Here is a 12,167-nt window from a genome sequence, read left to right as displayed (position 1 = left end):
GAATACGTTCATTCGAACTTCCGGACGTAACGCGCAAATTAACGAGCGGATCAAATGGTTCAAATGGCTCTGAGCACTATGCGACTCAACTTCTGAGGTCATCAGTCGCCTAGAACTTAGAACTAATTAAACCTAACCAACCTAAGGACATCACACACATCCATGCCCGAGGCAGGATTCGAACCTGCGACCGTAGCGGTCGCTCGGCTCCAGACTGTAGCGCCTAGAACTGCACGGCCACTCCGGCCGGCAACGAGCGGATCCCCATCAACGATGACGAACACACTCAGTCCATGAAATACTGCCGAACGGTGTGGCGTTCAGCCCTAGAAACTGCCCCAAGATCTGGTGCTGAGAAACATTGCGTCACCATTGGCAACCAAATACTGTAGACGAAATTCTTTCGCATCGTCAGGATTCGAATCGGTTACATGAGGATCTCGGCTTCGAAGTTGAGAAGGAAAATAGTAGATTATACAGCGTCACTCACCTTAGATTGTATCAACCCTGCCAACTTCCCAGTACTCAGGCGAGCGTTTCTGGGGTTGCGCGCCGACAGTAGAAACAGAAGAGGGTAATTCCTTCCATTCGCGTCAATGGAGAACATTTTAAATGGGTTCAGCGTTAGTTGCTTCCCTGTCTGCGCTGCAGATGCACGACGCGTGTGGTGCGGGATGAGATATTTGCGGAAGGGTAGCTCTGGAGTTGTCGCGATCAATTACTGGGGAGACGTCGTGCAGTGGCGAGTCGACCGGCAGATATCCTTCACGGAGACGTCCGCTGACCACACGCGGAAGCCGCGATGGATGGCCCACCGCGATACTGTACGGACAGTAACATATGTGCCGAGCCGATAGGGCCAAGGGAAGCGGCTGCTGGCTACTTCACCCCGCTGTGTAGTCGCCCAGCGAGGCTGTGGTAATAGCCAGCAATCCCAAGCTTCGCAGACGGTAGCTTCAATGCTTATAGATACTCCATTCCTTCTTTTACGCGATAAATATAAATACTACGTCACTGTAGTCTGTAAAATTTTCCGAATTACAGCGACTATTTTATTTTGCTTATTTAGTGAATGTTTTTTTTTTCCATCTCTCAAGGAGACAATGAGCTGTAGTAGAGCATAGCCCATTTCAGCCAGCAGTTATAGGTTGTCCTGGTGTGACACCATTTATGTTGGGTAACTGTATGCTTATTTAATTTAGCAGAATTTTTAGTTGCATATAAATGCAAAGCAGAGAGGAAAATGTTGTTTAAGTTTCCTTCATTCCAAATCCCGTCATTCCCCCCATGGCTGAGCAAAACACCTCTACCGAAAAAACTCCAACTGGCTTGTATATATTCATACTACCTCAGTGGGCTTGATAATGTGATATTGTGATCTTGGAACTGCCTCTATGTTGAGAATTTCCGTCTAATTCTGTAGAAGATGATGAAAAACTTGAAAATCTAGTCGATGTAGAGAATATTGTCTCCTTCTGTTGGAATAAATTGAAGTACTTCTGCTCAGTAAGTTGTTCTTTCTCTATCAGGCTCGTACATCATCACAAACCGTCGTAGGTGTTCTTGATATGTAGACAGTCTCATTGATTTCTTCGTTTTCTAGCTCGCACGGAAAGATATAGGTGGTCGTTTCTTCCCCACGCTGTTCGAGAATGGAATAATACAGAATTATTGTGAAGGTAGTTTGATAAACTCTCTGCCACGTAACTACGTGTGATTTGCAGAGTATCCATGCAGATCTACATTGTGTTGGAATGAAATCGATAGGGTTTCGAGAATAATGTAGGGAGGAAATGCATATTCGAATTCAGGAAAACTAAAAGTTGCATGACTTTCCTGCAAGAGTGACTGTTACGTAGTCTGTTGAGGCCGAATCTGTTGATTTGTTCTTTTATTTCACCCTAGCATATTTTAGGTTTTAACTAATGTGTACACGGAATTTAATGGGAAGTCATAGCACAGGTCTCTAGCTATTCAAAGCATCCTTCGGTCCGCAGATAGAATTTTTTCGTTTCGTTACATGAGACAATCCATGCTTGAGATCTATAATGTGAACTGTCGCTACTCTTTGGCTTCCGTTATAGGTGACGCTTCATGGTGGCCACAGCCAAGGAAAGACATTTATTGAAATATTTTATAGGAATGTGGAGGCATATTACATAAATCTTAAACCTAAATCAGTTAACGCCATATGCTTAATAGGCTGTATATACTGACGCGGGAAATATTTCACGCAACTGAAGAGAGGCAACCCAACTTACGTCACTCTTACGTCGAGTAGATGATGTAACTTGGGTTGATATATATATATATATATATATATATATATATATATATATATATATATATATATATATATATATTGGGTAGAGCAAACCAAGGACTGCGATTCATTGGCAGAACACTTAGAAGGTGCAACAGATCTACCAAAGAGACAGATTACACTACGCTTGTCCGCCATATTCTGGAGTATTGCTGTGCGGTGTGGGATCCGCATCAGGTGGGACTGACGGATGACATCGAAAAAGTATAAAGAAGGGCAGCTCGTTTTGTATTATCACGAAGTAGGGGAGATAGTGTCACAGACATGATACGTGAATTGAAAAGGCAATCATTAAAACAAAGGCGTTTTTCGTTACGACGGGATCTTCTCATGAAATTTAAATCACCAGTTTTCTCCTCCGATTGCGAAAACATTCTGTTGGCACTCACCTACATAGGCAGAAATGATCATCACGATAATATAAGAGAAATAAGGGCTCGCACAGAAAAATTTAAGTGCTCGTTTTTCCCGCGTGCCGTTCGAGAGTGCAACGGTAGAGAGACAGCATGAAGATGGTTCATTGAACTCTCTGCCAGGCACTTTATTGTGAAAACAGAGTAATCACGAAATGTAGATGTTGTTTCAAGGTGAGTGAAATATTTTCCGGGCAAATTTTATTCTGCCTACCCTGCGCTATTACGCAGTTTATAATAATCATTCTTCTTATACGTTAATTTGATAGTTGCCATTTAATTCTCCCAGGCGCTAAAGCAATTCGGTGTCTTACTCTGACAGTTGTAAAGGAAGTCTGTGAGACTGTGAATAAATTTAAGCAGATGGTGAGTACTGTCAGCGTGTAGGTGCAGTTGCAGATACTAACCGTTGTGCGAACTGAGGTCCCGCACCTTATGGTCCAACGCCAAGGCCCGTTCCGTCTCACCGCGCTCTTCTCTGAGCCTGCAACACACAACGGGAGCACGCCGTTAGCAAAATCGTCAACCAGCGACGTGGTAGCCACAACACATTCAAAGCATATACATTACGAAAATGGTTCAAATGGCTCTGAGCACTATGGGACTTAACTTCTGAGGTCATCAATCCCCTAGAACTTAAAACTATTTAAACCTAACTACTCTAAGGACATCACACACATCCATGCCCAAGGCAGGATTCGAACCTGCGATCGCATACATTACAATGCAATAAGTCAAGTCAGCGAATTCCAACTCACTCTCTAAGTAATACAGTCTTGGAGGTAAAAATCAAACACTGAAACTACGATGAAATCTTCTCGGATTATTAGACGAGTCGTAGCGCTGTGTTGCCGCAACGTTTCGAGGAGCTTCCTACTCGTCATCTTCAGGCGAAGTGAAAAGAGGGAAGAAATACGTTGAAACGTTGCGAGAACTCTGCTGGTAACCCGAGAGGATTTCATCGAAGAAATTCGACGAGAAACCTGCGTTCCATATTGATACTGTGTGTTTCGTAACACAAATTGGTGACATGTTCATCTTTTAATACATAACTATCGACGATGCTATATGCTGTATGTTCGTCAAGCATAAATCACATTTTCAATTGTGTTTTTCGTACATTATACCATTTTTTCATGATGTTTTCTATAGTAAAAGGAATAATACTATTCAGTTCATCACATATCCAAAACATCTCAAATAAATGGCATAATACACGAAAATGCACCTCACAACATAAGTAAAAAGAAAATCGTGACTGGTAATCAAAAAGCTTATTTTATAAACAAACTCTACATTTCTATTTGTTCGTAAATGTGGAATTTCAATAGAAGTAAAAAAGAGTTACCATTAGCGAGATTCGAGCCAGCTATTTTGCGATTATTAGTCTTTACATGCTTTGCATTCGGCCACCAGCCACTACTATCAAAAATTCGACGTGTATTGTGCTTAAGAGCGCTCAGAAGACTTAATCATAAGCGGAGATTTGTTCCACTTCTCTTGACAGTTGTGTCATACTGCTTTACGGAACTGATGTTCGAGCACTGGTTTTCAAAATGTACGAAGAAATTCGAAGAAGGTCCGGTCCCTGTCTGAGGAAACCACTGAGTACTCGAGACGTAAACTCACAAACTAGAGAACCATTTCACTCGACGTTGCTGTTCCATTTGTAATTCTGGGAGTTGATGTTTCCGTTACTAATTACCCCCATCACTATTGATGGGAAAATGCTTGCTATAATTCTTTTGGAAGACGTTGTCTTAGTTCCATCCGCCGTCTGATGTGCAGCCCTTATCTCAAACGGCAAAACGTGTACGAAGCTCAGGGCTTTTTAGCTTCACGCTTTTCAGAGGGACGTCGGAGCGACTTACTCCAACGAAAATAAAGAATATTTGGCCCCGCAGTGCGCTGGGAGCCGGACGGCACGGGCGCTGGCAGGTTAGCTATCTGAGATAAGGGCGCCAAATCAATATCGCTTATCGCGGGGCTCTCGCAGGAGGCATTTAATCATTTATCCAACAGAGCAGCGTGTTATTACCGATAATGATAAATATGACACCGACTGGCCGCCACGCAAGGATACGGAACGTGACGCCTCTCGGCTGTATCATAAACCAATCTGCGGGAAAGCAGATGTCACGGCCATATGGTGCCCCTCCTCCCCCCTCCCCCACCCTTCCACCATCACAATTTCCGGACGGGTAGACAGGCGCAGATTTCTACGCCGCGTTCGCCGCGACAGATCGCGGGCGTTTGCGGAAAGGGGAGCGACCACCCGGAAAGCCGCGGCAATCCTTCCTCTGATAAGCACACCTCTCAGATTAAGCAATGCTGCGAAACTCATTGGTCGAGCTCCAAATCCATCTTTTACATATTATGTCCGAGCGATTTGATAAATCGTCTAGACAGCTGCTCATAAATATCCTGGATAAACCGTGCTGATGCTCCAGGTTAAATGCAGCAGTTATTCTTTCAAAAAGTTCACGACCGGTTTCGTCTCCATCCTCATTCAAGTGAGCTACAGCTTTGTACCAACGGTAGCAAGACCTGACGCCATCTCTCCTTATTGAAATTTTCTACGATTTTGTTATTAAATACTGCAGGTTGTCCCCGTAGAAATTGTCAGTATTCAGGGAAATGACAGGAACGATCTTTCGAAGTAAAACATTCTAGTAAATAAGTTCTCTTGAGAGGTATGAGCTGTTGTTCATTTGCCGGCCGCGGTGGCCGAGCGGTTCTAGGCGCTTCAGTTCTGAACTGCTCGACTGCTACGGTCGCAGGTTCGAATCCTGCCTCGGGCACGGATGTGTGTGATGTCCTTAGGTTAGTTTAGTTTAAGTAGTCCTAAGTTCTAGGGGTCAGATGACCTAAGATGTTAAGTCCCATAGTGCACAGAGCCATTTGAACCATTTTTTGTTCAATTTCGATACTGTGAAACACATATCTTCTACAGCAAGCTCTTTGCTTTCCTTATTTTGGGAGAATGGCCCAAGACAAGAAAAAATCTGCCAGTAAACATGAGCTCTAAAGTGCGTACATTAACAGCTATGAGCACTTGTTCAGTAGATGAGATGTCTTTCACAGCAGCGAAGGTCAGTAAGTGCTGTCAGCTCCTAAGGTATTCATTTTAGAGCCCTTGTTTACTAGACTTTTTTGCTTCCAATGATCGTTCCTGTCATATCTCTGAACATCGACCGTTCCTCCAGAGAGACCCTGTATACCAAAAAACTGTGAAGAAGGTGGGTGTAATTTTGGTTCAGCGCTCGAAAACTTTCGCCTACCTCTATGACCTCAGAAAGTTTCGGAACATATTTCCATAGGATGTGTGCAATCACTAGCGTAACCAGACCTCCACTGTTGCGAAGCAAACCAACACAGAATGTGTAGTGAGAGCTTACGGGAACTCGGAGAAGGATAACTGAATACATGAAGTGTACCAAGTCGTTTGACAGTGTCGTCTTTCCAGCCCCTTCATTCAACGTTTCTGTGCTGATCCTGTGATCTCCTTCAAGGGTCACACTATTTTCATACCGGCATTAAGCTGTCTATTGAGTCCTGATTAAGCTCACAACAGGATGACGGAGGTGTTGAATGTTGTATACAAAAGTAAGACGTTAGAAAACAGCTGAGAAGCTATAGACTCACAACGACCACGAGTGTGCTCAGATTTACATACACATTTCGCACTAGCAAAAATTGTAAGTTTCCGAACACTAGCAAAAATTGTAAGTTTCCGAACTCGATATTCCTTATTTTAAGGTAGTAAGTACACAGACGTCGGTCACAAAGTGTTGATCAGGCTGGCAACGTTTGGACTTGGAATCACTTTTGTCTACGCCCCGAAACTCACAGACACAGGATGCTCCAAAAGTTATCTTGCCTGTCGCCCACAGCCGCGCTAAGACGCTGTGGCAGCCCGCTTGGAGAAGTCGGCCTGTTCTCCCCATAGGGCAGGAGACGCGGATCGCCATCGACGCTGGGGACGCCTCGCAGTTTTATAATTGACGTTATTGTTGGCGCGCTCGCGGCCCATTAGGACTTCTCCATTACGGGGCAAACCCCCTCCCCCTTCTCCCGTAAAAGCATTTCCTCATTAGACGCGCCCGGCCGGGGTAAAAATCCCGCGATTACAGGATTTCGGCGGGGCGATGATGGTCCCCGCGGGGCCAAAAGACTTATGCCGCCGCCGAGAGATTGCAGAGATAATTCCATCCATTTAAAAAATCATAAGATTACTTTTCGCCCGCTTTCGCCGACGCTGGGCGCCGCCTTCTCTTCGCAGTAAATGCGCCGTGAAATAATGCGAGGCGAGCGGCCAGGACCTGGGAGTTTAGTCGGTACTAATTGCGCGTCTAGCCGACTCGCACAATTACGTTCGTAAAGCCTTGTTTATAAGAGAGTGGTAGAGTTCTTCTGCAAGTGTTTGCTGGAATCCAGAAAGATTCTTCTTGCTGCGTGGTACGTGCTGAAATTTTCAACGTTTCGGTTGCTATTGCCTGCAGCTTACACCAGTGTGACTGCCGAAGAACCGTGGACTTTCCGAGGTGGGGCAGTTTGCATGCGCCTACGGAGGAGAAGGCCGTACCGTAGGTGCAGCATAACTGAGGTGTGTGGAGAGGCCACACAGAGATATGGCTCCTGAAAAGAGGCAGCAGTCTTTTCAGTAGTTGCAAGAGCAACGGATTGGATGTCTGATTTATCTGGCTTCCTAGTATCAGCCTATGTTGGTACTGCGAGCGGCTGAAAGCAAAGGGAAAATACAGTCGTTACGTTTCCCAAGGAACGCAGCTCTGTCGTAGGCGGTTGCATCAAACCAGTCGTAAGACTGAAGACCACAATAGCGACAATAACGATATATTAAAATTGAACGCATCAGTTACCAGTTTTATTGAAATTCATAAAAGACATCTTGGAAAACAACGATAGCTGCTAAATGATTCTTTTTCTTGTGCAATGAGTTTCAGTCCTGTGCTACGAGTTTCAGTCCCTGTTAATAACGCTACTTATGAATAAAAGATATCGCCGTAACTCATTTAGAACAGAAAGATTTATCTTCAGACGGATGTCGCGTTTATTATTTCATTTAGTTTATGCTGAACACAACACGTTGGCGGTTTTTTTCGTTGCGGTGGTGGTTTCCTGCAGCAAAAAACGGTGTAAGAAAAAATGTCTCCTTTATTTTAATTGGATCTGACAATTAACTTAAACAACAAAGATTCTGAGAAAATAACAGAGTTAATTTTGTGTTATTTACATAGAAAATACAGCGTCATTTTATGGCATTTTTCATTCAGTAACAAATACGATTCAACACATTTCTCAGTGTTTGAGACACAGTGCAGAACAAAAAACACACACACAGGTATCGCACCATATCGACATTCGGTGCCAGCACAGAGGTTACTCCTCTCGAATAGCGCCAAGGTAGTGGCCAAGCGTCTCCATACGAAGGGCAGACCACCGTCAAGTGTCTCACATGCCCTCACGCCATGAAACACTGCGGGGGTGGGGGGGGGGGGGGTTGAAATTGATGCAGATACTACTTGAAACTTCCTGGCAGATTAAAGCTGTGTGCCAGACCGAGACTCGAACTCGGGACCTTTGCCTTTCGCGGGCAAGTGCTCTTGCCCGCGAAAGACAAAGGTCCCGAGTTCAAGTCTCGGTCGGGCACACAGTTTTAATCTGCCAGGAAGTTTCATATCAGCGCACACTCCGCTGCAGAGTGAAAATCTCATTCCAGATACTACTTATCAGGATTTGTAGGCCACCGCCTCCACTTGCCCGACCACTACTGGCGGAAAAAATTTCTTCCATCATCAGGATTCGAACTGGCTATCTTTGACCCGAGTGCCATAGCATATGACCGAGTACATATCTTGGTTACGGATGCGGCTGAGTTTTGAAATAATACGGGTACAGTAGAGGCTACCTTCGACCCGAGTGCCATAGCATATCACCGAGTACATATCTTAGTTACAATTGCGGTTGAGTTTTGATATAATACGGGTACAGTAGAAGTATCGCCGTTATTTGCTCTAGTTTTGAAACAATTCAATTTATTTCTGAAATGGCAACATTTTCCGCGTGGACTTTTTGTGTTATAATATGGTGGTAGCCTGATCTGTAGTTTTCCACAGTCGATACTTAAGAGTGTTAGGTCACCCGTAAAAGCCAAACGGGTAAGTTTTAGCTACTTCGTGTTCATAATTTTAGTTGTTTCATGAGGTGCTCATTACTTAGAGATAGTACTTTAATCGATTTACTCTCCTCTCCGAGCGCTGATTGCAAAGGCACGAGTCTTCAGCCTTCTTGCTGGTTAGATTCGGCCTGCCAGGAATTTCTCTCTTGCGACAGCCTCTTCATCTCAGAGTTGCAATTGCATCCTACGTCCTCAATTATTTGTTGGGCTTATTCCAGTCTTTATCTTTCCATACAACTTTTGCACTCCATAGCTCCCTCTGGTGACATAGGTATTATATCCTTCTGTGTTAACACATGTCCTGTCATTTTGTCCCTTGTCCATATGTTCTTTTCTTCGCCGATTCTTCGGAGTAGCTCCTCATTCTTTATCAGTCCACGTAATTTTCAGCACCCTTCTATAGCACCACACCTGCAATGCCTCTGTTCTCTTCTTTTTCGGTGATCCACAGTCCACGCTTCACTACCATATAATGCTGTCCTCCAGGCCAGGAATGTATTCTTTGCCTGTGCTATCTGGTTTTTACGTCCTCTTTGCTTCATGCTTTGCGTTATTTTGATTCCAAGGTAGCAGAATTTCTTCAGTTCGTTTACTTAGTGGTCCTCAATATCTGATGACAAGTTTATCGCTAATCTCATTCCTACTACTTTCGCATTTGATCGTCTTACTGTTAGCCCAAACTCATTCAATAAGTTATTTAATTCTGCTTCATTTTCACTGAGGATAGCAAAGTCATCAGCTAATCTTATCACTGATAACCTTTCACCCAGAATATTAATACAATTCTTGAATCTGTCTTACGTTGCCTCTACAAATATCAATGACGCTGTTCTACGCGTAACAATACGGCCGTTCCTCCCTAACGCATTCCCTCCCACGCCTCAAGCCTCTCCCCATTACACAACTTACAGCTCTGTTTAGTGTAATCTCCCTCCTTCTCCTTCTTCATTATTTGTATTTCCTGTTATCTACTATTTCTTCGACCACGTCACAGTTAGGTTCTCGCATCTGTTTTCGTTTTAAATAACTAATCCCATCCCCAAACTTCTTTAATCCCGCAAAGGAAATGTGGAGACGAAAAAATAACGAAAAGGAAAGACAAATTTCTGTACGGGTGACTTTGATGATCAAACCTCATGAACAGTTGGACAAATGACAAAAATTTAAGAGATGGGTTTTTCGGGGCCTTTGCCGTCCGCCGACAGTCTCATGCATTTCCCGTAAAGGCAAATTAGCGTCCCCGCTCCTAATTTTCATCTCCGGTCCCTGCCGCTCGCCCAAACTTTCCGCCATAAATTGAGTTGGCAGTAAGCGCCGTAGTCATTCATCGCACGTTCTGCGTCCATCCAATAAATACGGCGTCCCCCCGCCCCACCCCCATTCCCAGCGTACGTCTCCTTTACACTCCGCAAAACTAATCCTAAGGGGATTTTCTCCCTTTTTTTCTTCGCTCCACTTTTTTTTCTGCTGCCTCCACTACCGCAAGGAGATATGACGGGAAGTGGAGAAGCGGGACAAGAGCAGGGAGAGGAGAGTAAGACAGAGCGGGAGCCACCAGGGGGAAGGAAAAATAATAATTTGGGCGGCTGATGGGAGCATCGTCTTAAAAGCAGAAGCGGTGCGCTAAATGAAGAGATATGACTTGCATATTCTCGGTGTAAAAAGGGACGCGACTGGCGGAGCCTTCACGGCGCGGCGGCATGATTCTTGTGCCGGGGAGGGACGACCAGGCGCTCTGCTGTAGCGAAGGAAGCTTTCGGCAGGGCAGCTAGCTTCGCCGACCGTGCGAACTAGAGTGGTCTCTACCAATATGAGTGTCGCACTGCTGTCAGGTGAGCTTTTGGTCCAAACACGTATTTCGTTTCTAGGCTAATTACAACACGATGCAATCAAAGGGTCCCCACAACACGAAAGAAAATACCGGGTGATCAAAAAGTCAGTACAAATTCGAAAACTGAATAAATCACGGAATAATGTAGATAGAGAGGTACAAATTGACACACATGCTTGGAATGACATGGGGTTTTATTAGAACTAAAAAAACACGAAAGTTCAAAAAATGTCCGACGGATGGAGCTTCATCTGATCAGAATAGCAATAATTAGCATAACAAAGTAAGGCAAATCAAAGATGATGTTCTTTACAGGAAATGCTCAATATGTCCACCATCATTCCTCAGCAATAGCTGTAGTCGAGGAATAATGTTGTGAACAGCACTGTAAAGCATGTCCGGAGTTCTGGTGACACATTGGCGTCGGATGTTGTCTTTCAGCATCCCTAGAGATGTCGGTCGATCACGATACACTTGCGACTTCAGGTAACCCCAAAGCCAATAATCGCACGGACTGTGGTCTGGGGACCTGGGAGGCCAAGCATGACGAAAGTGGCGGCTGAGCACACGATCATCACCAAACAACACGCGCAAGAGATCTTTCACGCGTCTAGCAATATGGGGTGGAGCGCCATCCTGCATAAACATTGTACATTCCTGGAGGTGTTTATCAGCCAGGCTGAGGATGATGCGATTCTGTAACATATCGGCGTACCTCTCACCCGTCACGGTAGCAGTCACTGACGTTTTGCTGTCTAGCGCCATCTGTCGGACATTTTGAGAAGTTTTTTTTTTTTTATTCTAATAAAACCCCATGCCATTCCAACATGTGAGTCAATTTTTACCTCTCTATCTACATTATTCCGTGGTTTATTAAGTTTTCAAATTTGTACTGACTTTTGATCACTCGGTATTTCACGAGTCTGCGACCACACGTACGTACTACATCGCATATTGCAGACTTTTGGAGAACAAGAATTATTTTCTTTTTACTTGCATTCACAGTCCTGCAGTATTGTCCAAATGACAAGATTTTTCGTCCACATCGTTATTTAGAGTTACCTTACTCATTCTCCCTTGCAGCACACTGATGCCAAAGCCGGTTCTTTCAGGCTCTTTGTATCAGTGGAGATCCTACAATGAAACGAAAGTGAGAAAATGTTAAGACTCTTGTAAGATCATGGGCGAGTCTAAATCGCTCTGGTTTCACTACCACAGTAACGACTCCTCTTCACACAAACACACACACTCAGAATGGAGAAAGTAAAACTGGCTCTGAAAATATTCCATGCGCCTTGAGATAGGCAACGCGAGTTACACCACATCATCTGATGCAGTTGTAAATTGTGCTCCCTATTTGAAGGTGGACGAAATATTTTCAGAGCCAGTTTTATTTTGTCC

The 12,167-nt window shown here is 44.3% G+C and overlaps 1 protein-coding gene across 1 annotated transcript in view; it reads right to left on the bottom strand.

Annotated features, from left to right (window-relative positions):
• LOC126416867 (dachshund homolog 2-like) overlaps positions 1–12,167 on the bottom strand; it is an 879,718-nt gene that overhangs the window by 246,582 nt on the left and 620,969 nt on the right. The window contains exon 7 of the mRNA XM_050084750.1: positions 3,144–3,220. Within this exon, the coding sequence (XP_049940707.1) occupies positions 3,144–3,220 (77 nt within the window). The remainder of the gene's footprint in view (positions 1–3,143; positions 3,221–12,167) is intronic.

The sequence above is a fragment of the Schistocerca serialis genome, chromosome 8 (assembly GCF_023864345.2).
Source record: "Schistocerca serialis cubense isolate TAMUIC-IGC-003099 chromosome 8, iqSchSeri2.2, whole genome shotgun sequence".
Classification (NCBI taxonomy): Eukaryota; Metazoa; Arthropoda; class Insecta; order Orthoptera; family Acrididae; genus Schistocerca; species Schistocerca serialis.
The sequence above is the reverse complement of the archived record's forward strand: the minus strand, read 5'-3'. Positions and strand labels throughout refer to the sequence as shown.